Here is a 27,719-nt window from a genome sequence, read left to right on the forward strand (position 1 = left end):
GTTCTTATTCACTATCCTACATAATAATATTTTATACATCATGGTACAGTTATAAATTACAAAGCTAAGGTGTAGGCTTGTAGCCCCACGGAAGCGTGTCGGTTGTATTTTGAAACACGATCCGCTTGTCGTCATTCCAGCTCAGTGCTACTTTCTGCTGCTCTACGGTGTATACCTCGTGCTTTCGACTCAATATCAAATGCTGATTTGAGGATAGATTTTCACGGTTCAAAACACATTCCAAATAATCGTTGAAAGTTATTTTTCTCAACGCTGATCCTTTGACACCTTTGGCACGTTTATTGTCTTTCTCATCTCCCAAGACTCGGAATGCGTACAGTTTAGCTCTTAATCCTACAAATTCCAGCATTATTTTTCCATTATTCTCATCTTTCATCAAGCCGAGAACTTTTTTGTTTACTCGAGGTATTCCGTAAACGTTGTCAAGCGGATAATCAGACGTATCGAATTTGTGCAAGTCCTCCTTCATGTGTTCGTATATGTCGGGGACGGTAAAATTGTAAATAAAACTGTTGGTATCCGTGTACATTAATTTTGCTCGGTTGCCGAATTTCTGCTTAATGTAATTGTAATGAAAATCGTAGATATATGTTTTAGCCAGATCCATGATGGAGAAACCTGCATACAATGGTTTATTCAACTTGACTTTCGTCTTACTCATTTCAACGATAATTATATCTTTGCCGAAAACGGTGCAGCTGTGAGAATTGGGTTTGGCTATGGTAGCTCTAGCACCGTATCTTCCATCCCATTTCGTGATCAGTCTGACATCTCTATACTTCCTAACATTTTCCATTGTTTTGCCAAAAACTGCGTTGTTCATCAGTTTGTAAAAATTTTTCTCGAATTCGTTCTGAGGTTTTTTGCGCAAATCGGTATTCAAATCTATGTATTTTTTGAGCCACGGGGTTTGTCTGAATTTGAGAACTCTGTGTATTTTGAGTAATTTTAAGCCAAATTGTAAGCATTGTTTCAAAACCCTATAGTGAACAACGTAGTTTTTCTTGGAAAGTAGCGTGGGCGTCAATTTCGGTTGCTTACTATTCGAGATCGGAGGTATGTAGTGCTCCGGACACAGTGGTAAATCCTTATGAATTTCATGCAGTTCCTCAGGATATTCCAAATCCACCTCCAGTATGTAACCAAACTCCGCATCGTCCGAGATGGTAAGAACGTCGCATTGTCCGAAGTCTGATAACCATTCGAAGGAACTGTATGGCAGAGCAAAGCTCATAGCAGCACCGTACAAATTATTAACGTCAAAGTACATGAGATAAGATTCTTCGACCTCAGGATCGAATTCCTCTACCATATATCTATTGTTGGCCTTTGCGTATCTGTTCGAACACTGTGACACACCACCTCGAATACCCTTTTCGATAAACATAACCATGTCTATGTCGGTGAGAAGCTCGAGTTCGATGCCTGTACATTTTAACATTGCATCAAACGACAGACCGGGCGCTGTGTAGTAATGTAACGGGTCCAGTTTGTACGTCGTCCAACAGCTCTGTCAAAAATTTTGAAAAACGTCAGCCAGTAAAAACACGTCCGTTTGTAAATACAAGTCCGAATACTCTCCCAAAGTTTGAACGTTAAAAGTTTGCCAAACTTTACATGCATGTGCATAGTCGTCGTCTGATATATCCCGATCATTTAATTTTGAGTAAAATTGTTGTTTGGATGGTAGCCGTGTGTCCTCGAGCTTCTCCCAACTGTCTATGTATTCGTACGGGAACACTCCTTGTCTGGTCAATAACTGAAATTTATCTGAGCTATGATAAAATTTACGTGTTATCGTTTTTTGATCATCACCGAGATACGTTGCTAATTTCTCAAGACTACTGGGCATGAAACGGTACGAATCTACGAATCTAAACTTTATATCCGTTCCCTCGACATATTTTGTAAATGAAATGTACTTTTCTTTGTTTACGGGTAGAAGCTCAGTTGTGCCCTCGAACGATGTAGCCAGTGCTTTGATCAGAAAATGTGAATCGTAACCCGACAGATTGTGGAATATCACTGGGATAATGTGCGAATTTTGGTAATTTAGATTGCAACCTCGGTGAGCAGCACCACGGTACTTTCCCGTGAAATGGCAGTGATCACGATGTTTCACGTCTGCGAGTGTAAACGGTTTTTCACAAATGTGACACACTGTTGTTGAGTGAAATTCGTTGATTTGATTTAAATTGAGCGGTTCCATCGGTACAACAGTCTTGTAGTATCCCTCTAACGAATGTGCCAATTCCGCTAACTCGTTCACAAACCATTGAACGCAAGTCTCTCCACGATTAATTTTGAAATTCGAAAGCGAATCGTCAAACGCACAATGTAGACAGTAAGCTATACTATACGGAAGATGCTTCTGATAAATTGTTCTATTTTCCCCAAAACTTTCATGTGTGGGTTGCAGTAAACATTCGAGATCCGCGTAAATGCAGAATGGAACGGTTTCTTTGTGCTTGAAATTTTTGAATTTGAGTATTTTTTCCTCATCTGTAGGTAGAATAACTTTGGTTTTGTTTATATTCATGCAATCAGCTCGGTGCTTCAACAAACATCTTTCGAAATTAAAATGAGACAGACACCTATCGCACAACCACGTCTGATGTGAGCGTTTGGAAATTTGAGAACTTGTTAATCGAGACAGATTTCGAATACAAGTAAAATGAAAGATTCTATTTTTTTCGTAATTTTCCATATAGACATCATCATCGTCATCGTCAGTGATTTCAGTTTCTATCGCCAAAAGATGAATCACAGGTTTATCAGACTCATTCTGACTCAGGTGAATCGGTACTATTTCACTTTTTTTCCGATCACCTTGGTCTATACCATAAACGTTAATTGAAAGGTCGTTAAGCTTCTCAATTTTTGAAATGGTGTTTTTGTCTAGAGACATAGGAAACTTTATACCGTCGTATTGTAGCACTGAGCTGAAATGTGGATACGAAGTAATTTTGCTGGGATTGTTGTTGTCGGCTGGGAACAGAGCTGCGGTGACCGACCAGAGGAAGCAATACGAGTCGCTGTTACGGATGTTGACGACAGCCTTCTTATCTTGAATATCTTTGGGTAGTGGTGTGTATGTGAAGACACCGCCTCGTAGTGGTACGTACTTGTTGATATTCACAGTCAAATTGATTATTTCAGTCAGCGACCAGCCTGAATCCGTTTCCTGGAAATCTTCCACCTTTTTCAACAAACGCTCCGTCGCGTTTTCGATGAACCATTCGTTGATATCCGTTGTCTGGAGGATGATTTCATTTCTCGTATTAAAAAATTTGATCTCTTCCACCGTGCGATCATCTTTTCTAAGTTCAACTTTACAAGCCAGGATAACGTTGGCTTTCAAGCTCCTGTCTTTCTTCAGAGCGTTTTTCAGCCTCGTCACAGCTAGTACCTTTGCGTCTTCTAGAAATCTCTCCACATCTTTATGCTTCAAATTGACGATGGATCCAGTTCGAATTCTCCTCTCGAAAGCTGATTCCAAATTCTCCCACCGTACTCGATCGCTTTTTCGTCGGCTTCGTAATCCGTCACCCACTTTTTGCAATTGTTGAAATTTGACTGTCAACGATTTCAGAATTCCAATTGTAGTCAAAATTCTTGTCTTCTCCCCGATCGTTGAGGCGTTGTTGCGTAAGATTTTATTCAAAAGCCTGATATTTTGGGTTCCGAATCGAATCCATTTTGCAATCTCTGATAAAATCTTGAACGCCGATTCCATAATATCGATCAATCTCAAACACTTCGCGGATTCCATCTTGAGCTTTTTCCTCACGTATACTTGACAGGTTGTGACGTAATGATCGTTTGCTGCGATGAGCGTCCTTTTTATAGGACAGCTGTACGGATGCGCGCGCACCTTTTGGCATTCCAACAGCGATGGTAACCCAACACCGCAGATCCATGACTTTGAATGTACCGCGACTATCGGTCGACCTTGGATATCAAACCGACATCCGAGTAAGTGAAAAACAATTCTCGGAATCGTCCGACGAGTTTCGACGGTGAGCGGCATGCGGTCAAAGGATTTTAGACAAAACAATGCGTTCGACAAGTTTCGACTTGACGGTGAGCGGTACGCGGTCAAAGGATTTCGGTGCGACGTTGAATTTGGGACAAACAATTCTCGGAACTGTTAATTTTGGAATATCACGGGGCTGATAAGGAATGTGGGGTGGTTGATATTACACATCAGCAGTCCTACCGTGGGAAAGGAATTCGGAGTGGTTAATGTTACACATCGGCAGTCATATCGTGGGAAAAGAATGCGGACGGTGAAAAAGTTCTCGCCCCTCGTTGCGCCCTCTACCGTCGGCAGGCGAGCACTACAGACCTTCGGTACGGCAGACTGTGACGTCATCGCGGGATTTTGACCCTCGAACTGTCGGTAAGGTTGCACGGTTTTGACCTTCGGTACGGCAGACTGTGACGTCATCGCGAAAAAGGGTTTGAGTCTGGGCTACGCGGAGCGGAAAAGGATTTGAGTCTGGGCTGCGCGGAGCGCCTCGGTGGGCTGCGCGGAGCGGCTTGGTCGGTAAAGAAGGTGTTTGTACTCAGAACCGGCCTTGCTGTACTACCAATTGCGGTACATGGAGATTCACAAGCTTTCAGTCTTAGCGTAGCACCCTAGAAAGAGTGTAGAATTGAATTTGGTTTCAAGTTATCGTGCAACTAGCTAGCCAGATGACACCGTCAACTAAGAATTAATTCAAATACATTTTTAACTGAACCTATTCAACAGTTCTTGATTTAGGATTCAGTTTGCCTAGCAAAATTCAACCCTACAATCTAATTGAGGACTTGAAAAACTATTCATCTGAATTTAATGGCAAAGAGAGTAAAAGTAAGCTTCAAAATAAGATACCAAATCAAATGGTATAAAGTTTGAAAAACAATGCTGGTCAATAATAATGCTTAAATTACAATGGTGCACAGAATGATTCCTCGGTAAAATGAATTGGCAACAACGGTTGAGTAACAAACTTATCGCTATTGGCTCGATCAAAGTAAAATGATGGGATATTCAGCCATTATGATCCGTAGTATATCCCGCTCTTCAAATTTGCCTCAACTGATGTTAAGAAGGTGGCGATGGCCTGATAAAATTCACTCTGGTACCTGATGTCTGACGAAACAACCAGGTTCGATGGTTCTAATGATTGCACCGCTCAAGAAACCAGGATCCTTGCCACCTAAACGTTCTGACCATCAGGTAAGGCATAATTTTCCTCGTGTTGATTAAAGTTTAAACTTCGAGCCTGCCGAAAAAAAAGAAATTTCATCATTGAATCCATGTTACAATATTGTCATTGTCAAAGATCACGTAATTGGAAATTTACTTAGATGCTTCCATGCCTGACAAATTTATTCCCGCTTCGACAATGGATTATTTCGTACCTGAAAATATTAGAAGCTATTATTATCAAACAGGATCTTTCGGTATTTTTGAAGGCAAAAAAAAGGCAGCACTTTTTGAAACGCAACCAATGGCCAGACGAGGGGTGATCAGAAGAGTGGAGATTGGTCTCCCAGTGTTATCGGACGATTGTCTTGTGAGTTATTGTTTTGTTTCCCAATTTTTCATTAATAGCATGATTCACACTGTAATATTAACTGTTGTTCTTTTTCTTTTTTCATTCTTGGATATCTGGTGAACCCTCTTTGTTAACGGAACATTGATTGTTGTACAATGGAGCTGCAAAAACTTTGTTAACTAATCGATGATGTCGGCGAGGGTTTTTGTGAGTATTGCGTCAGGTACGTTTTCTGTTGATTGCTACTCTTTGTCCTCCTAAGCTTCGTGTTTAAGATGAATAATTTCTTTATTCCTGGTTACTCATTTCTTTTATTTATTCCATGTTCATCGGCACTAATTACTGACTTCTGGAGCACTGCACCGTAACGAATCCACTCTGGAAATACCTTCTACTGGGTCTCAACCATTCATTTATTTTTAATTTTATGTAAATAAAGAATCTGTTCACAATAAACATTGTTCTTACTTACCTACCTCTGTTTGTCCAGACTCCCACTTGTTAATGACATTTCACGTTGAATTTCAGATTTCTTCTTTCAATAAATAACACCCAATTTCTGTATCATTTGATATTTGCTTCTCCGTTAAATTCTTCATTGCGTCGGTTGAATATCCTCCGAAATCAACCATGGTATTGCTGAACGATACTATTCTTCTTAGACAATCCACGCTACGTAAAAATAAACAGCAGCATAACCTCAATCCACGGCTTTACGCGCGAGAGAATTACAGCTTTTGTTTCATTTTGTTTACGTTGGCGCCTTGCCCAGCAGATGAAAACATCACCGCGGCGCGATTTCACCGACCAATGAGATTAAATTATTTGGCGTATGCGCGTTATATGTATAGTTTCAAGAGATTGTCCCGGTATATGCTAGTCCAATTCGGTTCCAATTATTTACAGTAAATGAAAAATGGAGAGAAACGACGAAAAAAATAAAGGGAATGAAGCCAATGATTTCTGGCATTTATTGGAGAAGGAGTCAGGAGTTAAAATACCAGTGAACATAAAAAATATTTTCAAACTCAATAATTTCGACAGTCCTCTGTCTTTTCGTCACATAACTCCGGTAACAATGAAAGAATTGGAGGATTTGCACGTGACGTAATGAAAGATCTGCTGGAGTCCGAAACTGATCTTGATCTATTCTACGGTCGATTCAATAAAAATCCCGAAAAATTCCAATTCATGATCGGTGACCGCAATTTGATTGAGGAACTGGTCACTTTTGTGAAATCGAAAACTTACGACTTTGGGAAGGCCGAGGAGAAAGCACTAGCTATCGGAAAATTAACCGAAGTCGCTCGAAAAGCAAAAAAAAACTTGACGGTACGAACCCAACCCAACCTGACACCGATATTCATAAACCGGGTATGAATATCGAAGAAGAACGAAAAAAATCAACAAAAATAATCATATCGCTCGGAATTCCGTTTCCGTTTTGGATGTAAGTGGCAGGTGTGAGAAAGAGTGTGAGTGGAAAGGCGAGAATTTAGCAGGATAGCAAAGGTGAGGAGGAAAGGAAATAGGGCAGAGAAGGAGCGGGGAAGACATAGACAGGCGGACGGGTGAAGGGCATAGGGAGGCAGGAATAGAAGAGAAGGACAATTGAAAAAGAAAAAAGGGGGAGAGTTTTGAGGTTAGGCAGAAAGAGCCGGCGGACGGGAACGGGAAGGATAAGACAAAAATAGGCGGTGACATCTAGGAAGTAAGAAGGGGAATAGAGCAGAGACAGGTAGGCAGCAGGTAGATAAGGTAGAGAGCGGTGGCGGAGAGAAAGAGCAACGCGGGTGGCCAAAAAGAAGGGGCGAACAGAGAAGAGGAGGAGAAAAAGAAAGGTAGGCCGGGTGCAGTAGTAGCGTTAGGGAGGGATACGAGGCATAGCCTGGGATCGGCGACGACGGTGCTAGATTTATGGAAGAGAAAGCGGGAGGAGGAGGGGGAAAAAAGGGAGGAGGATGCAGATGAGATACAGGAGAGAGAAAGAGTGTGGCGCCCCAGTCGGTCCCGCCAAGCAACACGCCTCCGGCCCCCCCGTCGAGTACTTCCCGACGGAAACCGAGGAAGCAGTGCCTGATCCCGCGCTCGGATGAGTGAGCGCGGCCATGCTCGAGTGAGCGCTGCCATGCTCGAGTGAGCGCTGCCATGCACGGTGAGCGGCCAGGAAGAAGAGAGACACGCCACAGCTCGAGCGACCACGCTCATACTCTCAAGCAGCGATCATTGTGAAATAAGAATCTTACAAACCCAAGTTGTTCTTTCGTCTAAATAAAAGCTCACTATTGTTTTCTTAATAAAGGAGTGTGTTTGTGTGTGGCCGAGCACCCGTCCCTCACCTCTTACTCCTTTAGTGGAGACCCCGCATAGCTCGGGAAGGACCGAGCAACGAACATTCGAGAAAAAAGCACAACTCTACGACTCAAGTACGTGTGCGCGATTTCTGGAACTAAGGGGGCATGCACGAGCAGCACGCTGCAAGAGACGACGCCAGACTCCGTTCAGCCTCATTCGCAGCCCTTGGAGGAGCCCCGCAGACATCGACGCCAGTATCATCATTACCCTAGCTCGCACCTGGACGAGGTAAGCGGTTACCAAACGCAGATCAAGGCATTCCGCCATTTTCCGGCGCGAATCGTCCCGCGTTTTTAGAGCTCTCTTCCGCCTACACAGGAAGCGACGTTTCGCTCTCCGACGGTAACGACGAAACCGGCTCTGCCAACGAAACAATCCGCGAGTACCATACGCCACCGCCAGAGGCCGACCCCGAGTCGAGAGCGAACGGTTCTGCTGACGCGTGCTCACCCACCTCGTCCGACATGATGAGCAATGAACCCGGCGGCACCGAAGGAGCCGGAAACCGCGGCGCAGTAGAATCCTCGGCAGCATGCCGTCTACCACCGTTTCTCAAAACGCACGCGCAGCTCTGGTTTTACCAAATAGAAGCATTGTTCCAGTACAGCAAAGTATACAAAGACGACTCCAAGTTCAACCTCGTGGTCGGCGCGCTTGATGCAGACGCGCTTGTAGAACTTGCTGATCTCCTAGCACACCCACCAGAGGAAGACAAATACAGAACTATCAAGAACCGCATCCTGCAAAGATACTCCGACTCACCGGACCGCCAGCTGCAGAAACTATTCACCGAGCTGGAGCTTGGGGACCGCAAGCCGTCACAGCTGTACAGACACATGCAGCGCCTGGCCAACGAGCGGATTGACGCAGCTGCTCTTCGCGTCCAGTGGCTTGCCCTGCTGCCTACGCAGGTACAAAATATTTTAAAAATATTTAAAACTGAAAATGCTGATGAACTTATAGCGGCTGCCGACCAACTCAAGGAGAGTCCCGTCAAGCTGAGCTCATTTTCAACGTCACCAGCCCGATTACCACTGTTAGAAGCGAGCGTCGCTGCCGCCCAGGCAGACAACAACCAGGTGAAGGCACTACTGGCTCAGCTCATCGGTATTTCAAGGGAGATCCTGAACAAGCTGTCCGTCAACAACAACGGCAGTCAGCCTAGAGGCGGCAGGAGCCGTTCACGGACCCCCAATGGCAACAACGGGCTTTGCCGATACCACTTCCGCTGGGGAGCTGCAGCAAACCGCTGCCTACAAACATGCACGTACAAACCAGCCCCCAACGCGGACCAGGGAAACTAACTGGGCTGCCATCAGTATCCGAGGCTGGTGGCAGCGCCCAACATCCACGCCTGCCGAGAGAAAGGCGCCTGCACATGTACGACCGCTCAACCGGGACCAAGTACCTGGTCGACTCAGGGTCCGTTGTCTCACTGCTGCCACTGTCGATGACGAAGAAAAAGCTGCAGCCCGACGACGACTTCCAGCTGATCGCTGCCAACGGCACTGGTATCCGGACATACGCGCAAACGGGTAACCACACTCAACTTCGCCATGCGCCGTGACTACGCATGGCCGTTCATCATCGCCGACGTGTAGCAGCCGATCATAGGAGCTGACCTCCTGGCCCACTACGGCCTGCTGATAGACCTGAAGCGTGGACGCCTATACGACCCAACGACCAGGATGAGGTCGGATGGTATACTACTCCAATCCTCGGGTCCGAGTATAGCTTCTGCGAAGCGCGTGCACTGCACAACAGACGACGCCGAAGTAGAGGCTCTAATCAAAATTTTTCAGAAGCTTGCCGAGACTTCGACGCCCCCAGGGACCGGACCTGTCGCCCCTGTGCAGCACCACATCCTCACCACCGGCCCAGCAGTCCACCAGCGCACTCGCCGGATGGTCGGGGAGAAGCTCCAGGGCGCGAAGGAATTCATGGACCTCCAGCTGTTCCTGGGCTTCGCTCGCCCCTCGAGCAGCCACTGGGCCAGCAACCCACAAATGGTCCTGAAGCCGAACGGCACATGGCGGGGCACAGGCGACTATCGCGACGTCAACGCAATGACCATACCGGACAGGTACTCCATGCCTCGTGTCGAGGACATACTCCACGAGCTTTTTGGCGCCAAGATCTTCACGGTCATTGACCTTGAAAGGGCCTACCACCAAATTCCGGTCGCACCAGAAGACGTGCACAAGACCGCTGTCACTACCCCGTTCGGGCTCTTTGAGTTCGTCGGGATGCCACCAGGATTACGCAACGCCTCGCAGACGTTCCAGAGGTACATGGATAACCTCCTGCGACCGTTCCCCTTCGCCAGAGCGTACTTAGACGATATCGTAATCGCCTCCAGCAGCCGGGAAGAACACCTCGAGCACCTGCGTACCATACTGAACCTGCTCGCGGAGAGCAAACATATAATCAACTGGCACAAATGCCAATTTGCCCGAGCGAACGTCAAATTCCTCGGGTTCGACGTGTCTCCAGATGGTTTCTGCCCACCAGCAGCCCGCATACAGGCGATAGCTGACTGGCCGCTCCCAGAGACCGTCCAGGACCTTCGCCGCTTCATAGGGACGATCAATTATTACCGCGCGTGCATGCCGCGTGCCGCGCAGCTCCAAGTCCCGCTCACAAATTTCCTCAAGAGCGCCAAGAAGAAGGACAACAGTAAGATCCCCTGGACCGACGCAGCAAGAGAAGCCTTCAACGCAACCAAAGCGAGCCTCGTGAACATCACGCGAAACAGCTTCCTATCACCGCACGCACCGCTGATGTTGACCACCGATGCCTCCTCCACTGCGCTCGGTGCCACGATTGAACAGCACGTCAACGAACTTTGGCGACCAGTTGGATTCTTCTCGCGGAAACTCTCTGACGCTGAGACCCGCTACAGCCCATACGACAGAGAGTTGCTCGCAGTTTTCGCCGGAATCAAGCATTTCGAGCATATCCTCGAAGGACGCGAGTTTGTTATCCGCACTGACCACAAACCGCTGGTATCAGCATTCGCACAGCGCCCAGAAAAGACCTCGCCTAGACAGCTTAATCAACTCGCATACATCAGCCAGTTCTGCTGCAAATTCACGCACATTACTGGTGAGGACAACGTAGTGGCTGACGCATTGTCGCGGATCGAAGCCGTCGACATGCCGACCATCCTCACCTTGCAGACCATCGCAGTAGCACAGCAACGAGAGGACATCTACGAAGACCACGAGCTCAACGCCTCGTCTCTAATACTGCAGCCACTCGTCGTCGATGGTCATCGCATTTTGTGCGAGATCTCTACAGAACGCATACGCCCGTACATCCCTAAGGGGCTTCGCCGGAAAGCATTCGACGTGGTACACGGCTCAGCACATCCGAGCGGTAGAGTAACCTCCAAGCTGATGAAGGAGAAGTTCGTCTGGCCCGGGATACGCAAGGACGCGATCAAGTGGTCACGCGAATGCATCGCCTGCCAGCGCTCGAAGATACATCGACACACGCGCGTTGCTCCAGCCAGCATCGACGTCCCGGACCAACGATTCAACCATATACACATGGACCTCATCATCCTGCCCCTCGTCGATGGACATCGCTACTGCCTAACAATCATTGACCGATTCTCTCGGTGGCCACAAGCGATCCCGCTAAAAGACATGACCGCCGAGACGGTAGCTGCGGCCCTGTACAACGGGTGGATAAGCCTCTTCGGAACTCCACTCACCATAACCACTGATCAGGGCGCGCAATTTGAGTCGTCGCTGTTTGCCTCCCTCGCAAGAGCCGTCGGAACCGAGAAGATCAGGACGACGCCTTACCACCCGCAGTCTAACGGCCTTGTTGAGCGGATGCACCGCACGCTCAAGGCCGCCTTGATGTGTAAACTTGGAGCCTCGCATCCGACCTGGTTGCAGCTGCTGCCCTCCGTCCTGCTTGAACTAAGGACCACGTACAAAGAGGACCTGAAAGCATCCCCTGTAGAGCTGCTCTTCGGGACGTCGCTGCGCATCCCAGGCGATTTTTTCACCACTGACGACCTGCAAGCCGACTCAGCAACCTTCGTCGACCAGCTCCGTACCCATTTCCGCACACTCAAGCCTATCCCGACTTCCCATCACACGAAGCCAAAGTTTTTTGCCAACAGGGACCTGCAAGAATGCTCGCACGTCTTCAAAAAGGTCGAAACGATCAAGCCACCGCTCACCCAACCGTACACGGGCCCACACCGGGTCCTGCAACGCCTTGACGACCGCCGCTACATCATAGAGGTCAACGGCGAGCAAAAGACGGTGAGCATCGCTCAAGCCAGCCCATCTACCTGCTGACGATGCAGGCGCTTCTGAGCAGCCGCCGAGGCGCACCGTGAGATTCCAGCACACGCCTGCTGACATACCTTCTTCGTCGTCGCCCTTGGGGTCAACGACTGGGAGGGGAGTACCTGTGGCGCCCCAGTCGGTCCCGCCAAGCAACACGCCTCCGGCCCCCCCGTCGAGTACTTCCCGACGGAAACCGAGGAAGCAGTGCCTGATCCCGCGCTCGGATGAGTGAGCGCTGCCATGCACGGTGAGCGGCCAGGAAGAAGAGAGACACGCCACAGCTCGAGCGACCACGCTCATACTCTCAAGCAGCGATCATTGTGAAATAAGAATCTTACAAACCCAAGTTGTTCTTTCGTCTAAATAAAAGCTCACTATTGTTTTCTCAATAAAGGAGTGTGTTTGTGTGTGGCTGAGCACCCGTCCCTCACCTCTAACTCCTTTAAGAGTATTTGGGAAAAGCAGGAAAGTGCACCGGTCGCCGAAGGGCAAGACAGGTGAGGAAGGGAAGGCAGAGGAAGGGGGTATACAGGATATGCTGAGGCTGATTAGGGAAAAGTCGAAGATAGGTCTAGAGGAGGTCAAAGGGCAGGGAAGGGGGATCAGGGAAGAAATGGAAAAAATTAAAGGGGAAATGACTAGAAGGGAAGAGCTGTGGGAAGTAGAGAGAGGGGAGATGGAGGAAATGATAAGGGACCTGGGTAAAAGACTAGAAGAGGTAGAAGAGCGGAGAGGGGGGGAGATGGAAAGGGTAAAGGAGAGGCTGGTAGAATCAGAAAAGAAGAGTGCAGAAGGCGGGGGGGAGAGTCAGGGACAGGGGAATGCGGAAGTGGCGCAGGTAACAATAGATAGGTTAAAAGAGATGGAGTTGGCCATAGAGAGGAAAGAAAGGGAAGAAAGAAGGGGAAACATAGTATTGAGAGGAGCGAGAATAGAGAAGGAAAGAAAAAAGGAAGGGCTGAAAAAGATAATGCAGGTGATAGGGGTAGAGGTCGAGGTAAAGGATATGTGGGAGGTAGGCGCGAAAAAGGGGGGAGAAACGGGGATATGGATAGCAAGGCTAGGAAATAGGGAGAAAAAGAGGCGAGTACTGGGAAGAAAAAGCCTCTTCAAAGGGAGGGAGGAGAGAATAGAGGAGGATCTCACCTGGGCAGAGAGGAGAATGAAATGGAAGTTGAGGAAGATAGCAGCTATCGAGGAGAGAAGGGGAAACAGAGTAAGAATGGGGTATGCAAAGATCTGGATAGAAGGGAAAATGTGGAAGTGGGATGAGATAGGAAGGGTGCTTAGGGACGGTGGAGGGAAAGAGAGGGAAAAGAGGCAAAGGGAGGGAAGGGGAAAAGTAGGGGAAAGCGATAGGGAAAGGACAGCAAGTGAGGAAAGACAAGAGGGAAGTATAGAAGCACAGGAAGGTGTACGTAGGGAAAGGCAGTCAGGGGAAAGGGTGATGGGGGGGGGGGGCAGAAGCAGGGGGGAGGGAGAGCAAGAGGAGAGAGAGGGGAGTAGGCGAGACGGAAAGGGAGAGATGGAAAGTAGTTTTCTGGAATGTGGCGGGGCTCGCGAGAAAGAATAAAGATTTCTGGAGGGGGCTAGGGGAGTGGGATGTAATATTTCTAATGGAGACATGGATAGAAAAGAAGGGGTGGGAAAGGATTAGGAATAAGTTGCCAGCAGGGTATAAATGGGAAGTGCAGTATGCGGTGAGAAAAAATAGGAAGGGAAGAGCAATAGGCGGAATGCTGTCAGGGGTAAGAAAGGAGATAGTAAGTGGGGAGGGAGGGAGGGAAGAGGTAAAAGAGGGCATGATAATAAGGAAAATAAGCATAAGGGGGGGAAAATGGGTAGTAATAGGAATATACGTAAATGGGGATCTAAAAGAGAAGATAGGGGAATTGAAGGAGCGGGCAGAAGAGGTAGAGGGAGGAGCAAAAGTGCTAGTGGGGAGTGATTTTAATGCCAGGACAGGGCAGGAGGGGGGAGTATATTGGGGGAAGGAGAGGAGGAGAGTAGGAGTAGGAAATGAAAGGACAGGAAAATAAATTCGGAAGGTAAGCAGCTGGTGCAATTTTTGAAAGAGACAGGATGGGCAATAATGAACGGGAACATGGAGGGTGATGAGGAGGGAGAATTTACGTATGTAGGAGGGGCGGGGGTGACGGTGATAGACTACGCTATAAGAGACAGCGAGGTAAGGGATAGGGTCGAAAGGATAGAGATTGGGGATAGGGTTGACTCGGATCATCACCCGGTAATAGTGTGGATGAGGGGGGCAGTGACTAGGACAAGGAAGGGAAAAAGTGTAGGGGGAACTAGTAGAGGAGACTGGACGAAGGAGGGTAGGATGAGGTTTAGAACAGAAGTCGAATGGGAGGGGATAGGAGAAGCGGATGTAGGCGAAGAGATAGAGAAAAGAATAAGGGAGTTTAGACGAGCCTTCGATGTAGGAGGGAGGGGGAGGGAAGCGAAAAAGGGATGGTGGGATGAGGAATGTAGGCGAAAAAAAGCGGAAGTTAGGCAGAGTATAAGGAACTAGAGAAAGGGGGAGGGGGAAGGGGACGCGTATAGAAAGGAAAGAAGGGAATATAATAGGCTATGCGAGGAGAGGAAAAAGAAAGAAAATGAGGGTTTCATAAACAAAGCAGCGGAAGCAAGGACAGGAAGCAAGGTATGGGAGATAGTTAACAGGGAAAGCAAAAAGTGGAAGAGGGTGAATGAAGAAATAGGAGATCAGGAGTGGAGGGTGTATTTCATGGGATTATTAGGCGGAGTAGAAAGCAAGGTAACAGAAGGCGGGGGGACGGTGAATAGGAAGGGAGACGGGGAAGGGGAGCTGCAGAGGGAAGAGATTAAAAAGGTGATAGGAAAGCTGAGGGATGGAAAGGCACCAGGGGGGGATGGAATAGTTAGCGAGGTATGGAGGTATGGGGGGGAAGAAATGGAGCAGTGGATATGGAAAACATGTAACAGAGTTTGGGTGGGGGAGGGCTGGCCAGAGGATTGGAGAGAGGGATTGATAGCGCCGATAGTAAAGAAAGGGGAGGGAAAAAGGGTAAAGAGTATCGGGGGGTGACGTTAATGACAACTCTATATAAGGTGTATGCGATGGCATTAGCGGATAGGTTAGAAAGAGAGGTAGAGGAAAAGGGCTTGATACCGCAAAATCAAACGGGATTTAGAAAAGGCATGGGTACAATTGACAATGTATATGTACTTAATTATTCAATCAATAGACAGGTGGAAAAGGATAAGGGAAAGATGGTGGCGTTCTTTGTGGACTTGAAAGCGGCGTTCGATTCAGTGAACAGGAAGGTGCTGTGGGAGACTATGGAAAGGAGAGCGGCGAGGGAAGGGCTAAGGGTAAGGATGGAGGAAATTTACAAGGAAACAAAGAGTCGGGTGAGGAGCGGGGGAAAGGTAGGAGAGGCCTTCTGGACGGCGAGGGGGGTAAGGCAGGGATGCCGCTCAGTCCGCATGTGTTCAACCTGCTGCTGGCGGATTCAGAAGAGGAAATGAGGAGAGGGAGAAGGGTTGGGGGGGGGTGAAGTTGGCCGGCGGCAGGGTATGTACTTTAGCTTATGCGGATAATATAGTGCTACTAGCGGAAAGTGAAGAGGAAATGGAGATAATGATCAGGAAGTTAGAAAGGTATATGGATAGGAAAAGGCTGACGGTAAATGTAGGGAAATCAAGGATTATGAGATTTTGGAAAGGAGGCGGCAGAAGAAAAAACATAGATTGGAGATGGAAAGGGGAAAAGATAGAGGAGGTGAAAGAGTTCAGCTATCTAGGGTATAGAGTAAAGTGCAATGGGGGACAGGAAGCACAGGTGAAAGAGAGAGTACGGAAGGCAGGGGTAGTAATGAGGCAGGTATGGGGAATAGGAAAAAAAAGGGTTGGGAGGGATTGGGAAAAAAGGAGTGGGTTATTTGACAAGCTAGTATGGACGGTAATAGAGTATGCATCGGAGATATGGGGGTGGAGGGAGTGGAGGGCGGTCGAGGCGGTACAGGATAGATTTTGGAGATGGACATTAGGAGTGGATGGGCGAACACCGGGATATTTAGTAAGAGAGGAACTACAGAGGGAGGGAGAAGCTCAGGATTAGGGCAGAGAGAAGGGCATGGAATTTTGAAAGGAAGCTGGAGAGGGGGGAGGGTAGCGAGTTAGCTAGGAGATGCTGGGAAGAGACAAGGGAAAAGGCAGAAAGTGGGAGGCAGGGATCGAGATGGGAAAGAGAAAGGGAAAGTTTCTTGGCGGAAAGGGGAGCAGAGAGTAGAGAGGTAGTCGCGAGAAGGGAGAGGGGCGAGATTCGAGATGGAGTTTAGGGAAATAGAGGAGAGAGAGAGGGAAGAACAGAGAAAAGAGAGGTGGGAGAAAATAAGGGAATCGAGGTACAACAGATGGTACAGGCTAGTGAAAGGAGAAGGGATACCAGGGCATTTGGGAAAGAGATGGGGGGAAAGCAAGTGGACAAGTGTGGCAAGATTTAGATTAGGAGGCGAGATGAAGGAGGCAAGGTACTGGGAAGAAGAGGAAAAGAGAAGGTGTAGGGTGTGCGGGGGGGAGGAGGAAACATGGGAGCACCTATGGGAAAGGTGCGTGGGCTGGGATAGAAGGGGGAAAAGCTGGCAGGAGGTGGTGAGGGAGATGTTAGGTGAGGAGGGGGTGGAAGAAGTTTGGATGAGAGAACTGGAAAGGATCAGGGATGTACAAGAGAATGAAAGAGTGAGAGATGAATGGGAAATGGAAGTCGATTAGGATAAGAACGAATAGGGAATAGAATAAGGTAAAATAGGATGAGGTTAAGTAAAGACAAGGATAAAGAATAAGAAAAGTATAAGAGGGAAAGTAAGGGAATGGCAAGGCAACGGCACAGGGCACAGGCAATTATAAATTAAGTAAGGATAACGTAGGAAGTAAGTATAGGGTAAGAATAGGTTAAGAAAACATGTAAAAATATTGTAAAGGAAGAGGAAACGGGAAGTCCTTGTAACCCCAAGGGGAGCAATAAATATTACATACATACATAATCATATCGCTCCTTCGAAAAGACAATGCTGAAAAAAACGAGAACAGCGATCCAGCAGCTACAAAATTTTCCGAGTAAAATCTGCAGATCACGGTCACGGTCGTCGAAACATACAAGGTCGAAGATTTACTACATACACAACCTATGCTGCCAAAATCAATCGTGTGATACGTTCAAATTCTGTTGCCATAACGAAGTGCAGTCATATAGGAGATAGTGAAGCAAGATGGTTTGTATCGAATTATAGACGACATCTGCAGACTCATAATCTCGATATGACGAAAAAGGCTCAGAAACGAAAATCTGTATCTATTCTTCGAGCACTTTAACCATCAGTTAAAACGGTGAAAATTGATACACAAACGACCAAGTCAAACAAGAAGACCGTTGAAACTGATCCAAAAAATGATTCGTCGAATGTCCTGGACATTGATCTCGATATACAACAGACTAAAGTTGATTCGGACACGAATTCAAGTCATGAAATTTCAGAGTTGTCTTTTAACGATGAACCGACTGAAATGAACAGTAAGTTGTATCATTTTTCCCATGATTATTATATTGTTTGAGTGGGGGGGGTAAGGTTAATTTGTTATAAAAAAAGCATATTTTCGATAATTTTTTTTCACGACACAGTTTATATTTATTCATTTATATAATTGGTATAAAATAAAGAGACATTTGAAGAATATTCCGTGAAATTTTCAGGAACTGTCAAGTTTATTTATTTTTTTTTCAGTTTTTCGTTACACTTAGAAGTCAAAATACCGATTTTTCATTCAAAAAATCGGAAACTTTAGTATTTTAAAACGAATTAAAATGATAAACAATAAATTTTGAAAACTCGACAGCGTTACCTCAAGAAACGTATAAACTAATGAAATTTGTTGGTATTTTCATCTCAGATGATCCAGTGATGACTTATGCAGTTCAATGCAATTTTGTTGAGGTATCTGCAAAAATTTGCTGTCAATGGCTCGTTTCTGCATAAATATCAATGGAAATTTTACAGAATATTCCTCAAATGTCCTTTTATTATAAAATTCTCACATAAATAAATATATATTAACTGTGTCATTATCAAAAAAAAAAAATATTTTGAATACGTTTTTTTATAGCGAATTAAACTCATCTCCCATCCTTCCTTCAAATTCTAATATCGTTAACACTATTATATTGTTTCAGATAACGTTGATCAGTGCGACCTTGATAAATCCATTTTTGAGGCAGTGTTTTCAGAAACTCCTGTGCCTTCGACGTTGACTGCCTTAAATACAATCGAACGAAATTTGGAAGTGGGAGAATATTAGATCGAGATTGTCACTGAACGGAGAATCTCGCTGAAAAGATTCCTTCAATGGATAACGTTCGGAATCCAGCTTGGAATTGTTCGAAAACCAGAGCATTTCATTGAATGAAGAAAAATACATGCGTGGATTGGGGCAAATCGACCGCGTAATACTTCTTTCTTCTCGATACAAGACAAATTTCAAAAACTTGTCCAAGAAAACGAGCAAGTAAAAAATACGCTGAGGTCTTTTATGGAGCATAAATCTATGAGCAGCGTACATTCAAAAATTACGGAGTGTGCGTCAGATTCAGGCACGTCACAATCGAGATTTTTATTTAAACTTTTTCAAGGTGCCCACAACAAATGCGGAGAAACAAAAAAAGGAGGAAATGGATATGACGAAGCTCTGAAACTTTTTAGTACATACCTTTTTACGATAGGTGGAAGAATGTTGTATGAAACCTTGTACGCGAATTTACCAATTCCTTCCCTAAGTACGATAAGTTGTGTGATCGGTAACTCTGCCTGTGATATCTGTAATATCGTGTATGTGTATAAATAAAGCAGTATTGGATGTGCCACGCCCCGAAACCGTAAAACAGTTGTCATCTTTTCTCGGTTTTGTGACTTATTATGCGAGATTTTTACTGAAGAGAGCCGAGCTCCTGAAGCTGTTATATAGCAGCTTAAAAACCGAAAAACTCGTATGTATGATCCAACATGAAGAAGCATTCGATTGGATAAAACAAGATTTAACGTCAGAGCGAGTCTTGGCTCATTACGACCCCTCGAAACCACTCGTTTTAGCTTGCGACGCATCGGGTTTCGGCCTCGCAGCCGTGCTGTCGCATGTGTTCCCCGTTAAATCAGAGCGGCCAATCGCTTTCGCGTCCAAAGTCATCCCCGAGAAGGAGCGTGGTAGAGCAATAATATACAAAGAGGCAGCAGCGATCGTGTTCAGATTCGAAAAGTTTTATAATTTTGTATACGGAAAATCTACGTGTTGAGAACCGACCACTAACCGCTAATATACATTTTTGGGCCGGATAAAGACATCCTACTGACTGCGGCGAGTAGTTTTAAGCGATGGGCACATTTCCTGTCAGGATTCACGTACAAGATTGAGTACGTTCCATCAAAGGAAAACGGTAATTGCGATGCGTTGTCGCGAATGCCACTCGAAGACCCGCTTCGAGTGTTTGAAGTAAAGTTTGACGCCGATTTTTTATATTAACAAAGGTCTACACACGATCGATTCCTCAGTAGTTGTGAAAAAATCTAAGAAAGACCAGGAAATATGCAATGTAATCCGGTATGTAAAGAATGGTTGGCCATCTCAGCTGGAATCTGAAATCGAAAAAGATCGAAAAAACAAATCTAGCCGTGTGATAATTTGAGGAAATTTTTGCATGATTTTCAAAGGAAATGTGACGATCTCTCCGATAGCAAAGTCGAAAATTTTGTTTGAAATAGTCCAATGCTTTGCGTTTATTCTGAATAAAAGGGTTGATGCCTGGTGCGACCTCAATAATATTCTCCCCGAATGGCAAGCAGGATTCCGGAAAAAAAGAAGTTGCTTATATAATATATTCACACTCAATTCAATAATCCAATTGCATATACAGAAGACAAGAGGCAAATTACATGCGGTTTTCGTTGATCTTAAAAGCGCATTCCCGTCTGTAGATCACTCCATGCTCTGGGGTAAACTGCAAAGAAAAGGGCTTAGCTCAAAAGTTATGTAATATCGAAAAATAGAAACGTGCGAGTATGCACAGGCCATCAGATAGTTTTAGGTATAGTAATAAGGTATTTTGTACAGAGTGTAGGAGAAAGTATGACGTTGAGGGATGCAAGAGTGGAGTGGGAGGTGAACGGGGACAGAGGGTCAATTGACCTGAGAAGGGAGTTTAGTTCTGACTGCGTTGCAGACAAAGACGTGTCACTCTTATGTACAACACTGTAATGAACACTTAAATTAAAGTCTGAACTTATTCACTACTAGAGTTAAGAACCTGTATCCCATCCACATCTCAGGGATAAGTATATTACATTTGGGGGCTCGTCCGGGATCTAGATTGTGACAGTTCGAGTTTAAAGTTAAGTGTGACAGTGTAGTGTGATAAGATGGCAAACAACGGAGGAGTTAACGAAGTGTTGGGTTTAACCGATGAAGAAGTGGCCCAAATGACCGTACCAGAGCTAAAAGCTGAGCTCAGGGGAAGACGCCTCAGGGTATCAGGTCGGAAGCGGGAACTTTTACAGCGGTTGATGGCGGCGTTGAGGTTGGAACGGGAGCACGGGGCGCGAGAGGCCGAGGAAGACGACAACGACGACGACGAAGAAGAAGAAGATGAAGACGAAGAAGAGGAACCGGAAGGCATCCCGGAAGACGCCGGGGCAGGCCAAGAGGTGAACCTTCAAAACAACGACGAAGTAGACCGTGCAACCCCAGTAATCCGACGACCAAACAGACCCAAGCAGACGTTATTGCTCTTAAAAGACGTGGAGAACTCATTGGAGAAGTTCAGCGGGGACGATTTGATAAACGTCTCTCGTTGGCTTGAAGATTTTGAAGAGATGGCGGAAGTTTGTGGGTGGACTGACGTACACAAAGTCGCGTTCGGAAAGAAGATGTTGGCGGGTTCAGCGTTGGCTTTTGTGCGGCAGGAAAGGTGTACGAAGACGTGGGCTAAGCTCAAGAAAGCCCTGGAGGACGAATTCCAGGAAAAAGTGACAGACCAGCAGATTCACCGAGAGCTGGGGCAAAGGAAGAAGAAAACGGAGGAGACGCTGCAACAGTACATGTACGCTATGCGTGAGATTGCAGGGCAAGGAACAGTGGATACACGATCATTAGTTGAGTACATTATTCAGGGTATTCCTGACGAAGTAACAAACAAAAGTGCACTGTATGGTGCCAAGACGATGCAAGAATTGAAAGAGCGGTTCAAACAGTACGAAGCGATGAAAAGGGACATGAAGACGAAGCCAAAGCCCTTCGAGAAGAAAGACGACAAGACGAAGAAGCCGGAAGCAAAAGGTCATCCGAGGAAGCGGGCAGTTGGTGAGAAAAGTGACAAAACGAGGTGTTTTAATTGTGGCGTGAAAGATCACGTTAGTGCGGAGTGTCCGGATAAAGAAAAAGGAGCGAAGTGTTTCAATTGCAATAAGTTTGGGCACATCGCGGCGCGGTGCCCGGACAAGAAGAAAGAATCATGTGTGATCTCAAGACTAGATATGAAGAAGTACACCAAGGAAGTGTCAATAGATGACTCTAAGTTTGTAGCATTAGTGGATACGGGGAGTGATTTAACGTTTATAAGATCAGATGAGTATGTAAGATTGGGGTCACCACCTTTAGGTAACCGCAGAATTGAGTTTGCAGGTGTTGGATCCACTGGTAATGAAACTTGGGGTGATTTTTCTAAGGTAATTAATACTGATGGGCACAATTTGCCAGTAACATTGCATGTAGTATCTAATAAGGTTTTGACAAATCACGGTTTGTTGTTGGGTACTGATTTCTTGGACCAAGTAGAAGTTAGGGTCAAACGAGGTGAAGTGACGTTTTTTAAATTAGATGAAGCCGAGACTAACGTAAATGCGCCGGAGATATTTAGTATAAATGTTATAGAGAAGACCAAGGAGGTAGACTTATCTTATGTTGAAGATATACCTTATCGAGACGCTTTGAGAGACATTATTAACGGGTATAAGCCGGAAAAGACGCGGGATGTTGGATTAACTGCTAAAATTGTTTTAAAGAGCGAGAAGCCGATTGTTAGACGGCCGCGAAGACTGGCCCCTTGCGAAAAAAAAGAAGTCGATGATGTAATGAAGATGTGGGTAGAGGACGGAGTGATAAGACCGTCAAGTTCTGAATACGCGAGTCCTATAGTAGTAGTAAGGAAAAAAGATGGTTCAATTAGAGTCTGTATAGATTTTCGCGAGTTAAATGAGCTTATTGAATGTCCACATTTCCCGTTGCCGTTAATAGATGATATTTTAGACGCGCTACAGGGTTCGGAGTATTTTACGACGCTAGATTTAAAGAATGGGTTTTTTCATGTATGGCTAGACGAAAAGAGTCGTAAATATACAGGGTTCGTCACACCGACGGGACAGTACGAGTTTTTAAAATTGCCGTTTGGTTTAAAGATTTCCCCGATTGTATTTCAGAAATACATTACGATGATATTTAAGGAGCTTATAGATAAGGGTGTTGTCATAGTATATATGGACGATATTACGGACGGTGTTAAATATTGAGGTTGGATCATTGAAATAAATATATTCGTGAGGTTTATTATATATAACGATAACAATAATTAAATTATTTATTGATAACTGTGAAAGATTCTTAAGATACATGAGGATTACAATATGTATGTATAAGCCATAGCGAGATGCGCTCTCTCTCTATCTACATGGCTGACTGACTGTATTACGCTATACATGCGCGCACACACACACTCACATACTATACACACCTAGCGGCGCGCGCATCCTCACTCATGGATATATCTTGTTACATTTGTATGTGTGCAGTATGGCAATTACGTATAATTCAACACACCTCCTTAATTCCATACTGTACAACTCTATCTTCGGTAAACAGTTAATTTTCTGAATACAACCAAAATACTTTTCTTTTCATATCATAAAATTAAATTAACAAATTTTTCTTTTCTCAAAAAAACTTTGATAAGTATAGTAATAACAATCGTAATAATTAATTATTCAAATTTAACAATAATCTTATTCTTTCAAACTTATATCTACCTAACGCTTTTGTAAAGATATCAGCTAAATTATTTTCAGTATCAACTTTTATAATATCAATTTCTTTCTTATCATAACATTCGTTTACAAAGTGATAATGTATTTCAATATATTTGGATCTTTTAGTTAAATTACCATATTTTGCAATCAAAACTGCACCAGAATTGTCTTCATATATTTTTATCGGTAAATCAATTTTTACTTTGAAGTCTTTAATCAAGCTTTTTATGAATTTTACTTCGCTCACTGCCTCTGATAACGCTACATATTCGGCAGATGTCGATGATTTTGTTACACTATTTTGTTTTTTTGTTTTCCAATAAATTATGTTTCCATAAAATCTTATTGCAAATCCAGTAGTGGATTTTCTATCATTTGTGTCACCTGCCCAATCAGCATCAACAAAACAATCCAAAATGTCAGCTTTCAAATTTCTTTTGTAAGTCACCTTTAAACTTCTTGTAAGATACAAATATTTTAAGACTCTCAATGCATATTTATAATGTATGTCGTTATAACAATTTTGAAACCTACTCAAGTAATTTACGCTGTAGCTTATATCAAATCTTGTACATGTACTTATATACATTAATGCTCCTATCAAGTTTCTATATTTTATATTATTTGATGCTGATTGTGCGGGTTCAATATTCAAACTTTGTTCCATCGGTGTATTATACAATTTACTTTCAATTATTTGGTAATGTTTCGCTAATGACTCAATATATTCACTTTGATCTAATGTCATCATTTCATTTTTATAATCATATTCAATATTTATTCCTAAATACGTTTTCACTTTACCCAAATCTTTCATTGCAAATCTCTGACTTAATTTTACTTTTATTTCCTTAATTTTATTCTGATCTTTTCCGCAAATTAATAAATCATCTACAAACAAAATTATATATATTTTCTCGCCATTTGCCTCTTCCAAGATATATAAACAATAATCACTATTGCTCCTTTGAAAATTCAACTTTGTAATATATTTGTCAAAGCATTCATACCACGCTCTCGGGCTCTCACGCAATCCATACAACGCTTTTTCCTATTTATACACTCTGTCAGTTTTATCGTTGTAGCCATCGGGTTGTTTGACATAAATTTCTGACTTAATCGCACCGTTCAAAAAAGCAGTTTCAACATCCATCTGTTCAATCATATATTTATTTTGAACGCAAAAAGCTAATAACAATTTCAATGTTTGTAATCTCGCAACTGGTGAATATATATCTTCAACAATTTCCTTTTGTTGGAAACCTCTAACTACTAATCTTGCCTTTTTTAAATTATTCGATTTGTTTGTGTATACCCATTTGACATCGATTATTTTTTTGTCTTTTGGTTTGTTTACAAGTTTCCAAGTTTTATTTTTATTTATACAATCGATTTCTCTTTGCATTGCTTCTTTCCATAATTCAGACTCATTGCTACTCAAGGCTTCGTCATATGTCTTTGGGCTATTCTCGCTTACAAAATTTACATATATGTAATAGGTTTCTCTATTACCATAATAACCCCATCGGTCGGGTTCTTTTGTTTGTCTGTTAGACTTTCTACGAGTTGGAATTTCTGTCTCTTCGCAATCTACAAAATTTCCCGAGTCGTTACTTGAATTTATTTCTTTTTCAATTTTTGGACTTTTCTTTGGACTTGATTTTTTCTTGGGACTTGGACTTTTTATTTTTACTGGACTCTCAATTCTATCATCAAAAACGTCATCCTCTACATCGTTATCATTCATTTCACTCTCATTTTCACTCTCATCATTTCCTTTAAAGCCAATCAAATTTTCATGTTTTTCGATTATATCTACATGTCTCGCTATTTTTACTCGACCGTTGTACAAAACTCTGTATCCTACATTCTCATATCCAACTAATATTCCACAATCTGATTTTATATCCCATTTATTATCTCTTTGGCTCTCATCAATTTTGAAAAATACTTTGCTTCCGTACAATTTTAAATTTTCAATATTAGGCCTTTTTCCAAAAAAAATTTCATAAGGGCTTTTCCTTTCAAAGGTATTTGCTATCGTTCTATTTTTTAAATAACTTGCTGTTAAAATTGCTTCTGGCCAATATCGAATATTTAATCTTGCGTCCGCCAGTAAGCATCTCGCTGCGTCCATAATTGTTCTATTAAAACGTTCAGCTGTTCCGTTAAGCTGATGTACATATGGGGGGCATTTATCCAAGATTATCCCTTTTTCTCTGATAAGATTGAAAATGTCTCTATTTATGTATTCTTTTCCATTGTCACATCTTAATTTCTTAATTTTATTTCCAGTGAAATTTTCAACCTTATTTATATAGTCCAAAAAACATTGATAAACTTGACTTTTATATTTTATTGTATAAACAATTGAAAATTTGCTATAGTCATCAATGAAACTAACGAAATAACAAGAATTATCATATCCAATATTTTTCTGCGGACCATTTACGTCTGTATGTACAATTTCTAGTATTTCTCTCGCTCTACTTCTATCATTCTTAAACGGTAAAGCATGCATCTTATTTTGTATACATGTACCACATCTCAAGTGAACATTCTCTAATTTTTTCGGGATTCCATCTACATAGTTTTCTCTACACATTGTATTTAAATAATTGAAATTGATATGTCCTAACATTCTATGGTACCTTTCTTTTTCAGTCATTGTTTGTGTACTATTTGCATTGTGATTATTTTTCAAGACATAACTCTCTAATTTGTAAAGTCCATTTTCTTTGTAAGCTATTCCAACTATATCACCAAATTTATTGTAAATACACGATTTTTCTCTAATTGAAACAATTTTGTAATTATCAGTAATTCTCGCGTAGCTTAACAAATTTTTGTCCATTTCTTTTACATAAAATACGTTTGATACAGGTATTTCAAATTCTTTACCATTTACTATTAAATAAATCAAGACTTTTCCTACTTTTGTAACCTTTAATGGTCTGCCATCTCCTACTTTAACTACAACTGGTTTTTGTAAATCTGAACTCTCAAAAAAATATGAATCATCATTTATTATGTTATCCGAACAACCGCTATCAAGAATCCATTCCATTTTGCACAAATCATTCATAAATACTCTACTTTCATACTCGCAAATTTTACTATTCATATTATTTTCAACGACATTTTCATTTTGACATTCTAATTTCGCAAAAAAGGTTTCATTTGACTTATAATTATTTTCTTCGTTGTACGTATACCTCGCGTTGTGGTAGTTACCGTTGTTGTTGTTGTTGTTGCCATAACCTCTTCCGCGACCTCTTTGACCATAGCCTCTCTCGTTGTAACCTCTACCTCTTGATTGTGTGAAGTTACCTCTGCTCGTGTTATAACCTCTTGGCTGATACGTCTCTTCGTATTGTCGTCGTTGGTGTTGATGTTGTTGTTGCTGTTGATGTTGTTGTTGCTGGTAGTGACCACCTCCTGGCCACCTACCCCTCTGATTGAAGCCGCCACGACCTCGACAATCTCTTGCATAATGTCCTCTCTTGTGACATCTATTACACTCCACGTCACGAACTTCAGTTTTGAAAACACTTGATTTTATATGATTGTTTGACATTTTACTTTTAGTTTCATACATCACAATTTTATTTTTCAAAAATTCACAATTTTGTTCCGTATCTTTAACACTATCGATAATATCACCGAGATAGCTGAGTGAATCAGGCAGTGTTTTTATGAGATAGTCCAATTTTTCTCTCTCTTTTACTGTAGCACCAGCGTTTTTCAATTCGTTTATTAGTTTTTCAAATTCAAAGAAAAATGCACTCGAATTTTCAAAGTCTTTTAAGCGTAATCGATCAAGTCTATTTCTAACACAAATTTGTAAACTCGTTGACGGTTTCAAGTAAATTTGGTCGAATTTGTGCATAATTTTATACGCGGTATTCTCGTCGCCGACAAACTCGAGTTGCTTATTCGAAATACTTGAATATATATAGTTCATTGCTTTTATGTTAGCTTCTTTCCACGTCGTTTCATCATCTTTGTTCGATTTTTCGCGTATCGCATTGTCTTTGCACTTCTTCCACTCTAGGAATAAAAGTATCCTCTTTTTCCATTTATCGTAATCTTGACCGTCAAAAACGGGTACCGACATTTCGTCCGACTTTGTCATTTTACTCAGCTTCGCTATATGTGCTACTTTTATCAAAATTTAATATCAATCTTTATCCGCGCGCATCTCGTTCAATTTTTATTTATTTTGAAAAATTTTTTTTACACAACAATCTTTAAGGTTTATTTTATTCGTAATCGTTTATATTTTTCATTTTTATTTAAGCACACAGTTTCTTTTTTCACTTCAACCTTTTTTATACACCACGTGTTTCCATTGTCTCAAAAGTTCGTTTTTTTTCGTT

At 43.3% G+C, this 27,719-nt stretch overlaps 2 protein-coding genes across 2 annotated transcripts; one reads left to right on the plus strand and one right to left on the minus strand.

The window, feature by feature from the left end:
- The first annotated feature begins 20,682 nt into the window (after positions 1 to 20,682).
- Positions 20,683 to 22,827, plus strand: LOC124294616. Its single transcript, XM_046740625.1, has 2 exons — positions 20,683 to 20,840; positions 21,030 to 22,827. The coding sequence occupies exons 1-2, from the start codon at positions 20,683 to 20,685 to the stop codon at positions 22,825 to 22,827; spliced, it is 1,956 nt and encodes a 651-aa protein (XP_046596581.1).
- Positions 22,828 to 24,391: 1,564 nt separating this feature from the next.
- On the minus strand, positions 24,392 to 26,832 carry LOC124294617 (probable serine/threonine-protein kinase fhkE). The gene is made up of 3 exons (XM_046740630.1): positions 26,556 to 26,832; positions 24,827 to 25,116; positions 24,392 to 24,493 (listed from the first exon to the last, which is right to left on the minus strand). Exons 1-3 carry the CDS (start codon positions 26,830 to 26,832, stop codon positions 24,392 to 24,394), a joined length of 669 nt encoding a protein of 222 aa, XP_046596586.1.
- Positions 26,833 to 27,719: the final 887 nt, after the last annotated feature.

Source organism: Neodiprion lecontei, chromosome 1 (assembly GCF_021901455.1).
Source record: "Neodiprion lecontei isolate iyNeoLeco1 chromosome 1, iyNeoLeco1.1, whole genome shotgun sequence".
Classification (NCBI taxonomy): Eukaryota; Metazoa; Arthropoda; class Insecta; order Hymenoptera; family Diprionidae; genus Neodiprion; species Neodiprion lecontei.

Bases quoted from the DNA above. Each gene is read 5' to 3' on its own strand.
- LOC124294616 (XM_046740625.1), top strand. From the start codon at position 20,683: ATGGCAAACAACGGAGGAGTTAACGAAGTGTTGGGTTTAACCGATGAA. The intron at 20,841-21,029 runs GTTGGAACGGGA...ACGACCAAACAG, and splicing joins CGGTTGATGGCGGCGTTGAG to ACCCAAGCAGACGTTATTGC.
- LOC124294617 (XM_046740630.1), bottom strand. From the start codon at position 26,832: ATGCAAGAGATTGTCGAGGTCGTGGCGGCTTCAATCAGAGGGGTAGGT. The intron at 25,117-26,555 runs GTATACGTACAA...TTGGCTTTAAAG, and splicing joins GGTAACTACCACAACGCGAG to GAAATGATGAGAGTGAAAAT. The intron at 24,494-24,826 runs GTAAATTTTGTA...ATGATTGAACAG, and splicing joins GAGAAACCTATTACATATAT to ATGGATGTTGAAACTGCTTT.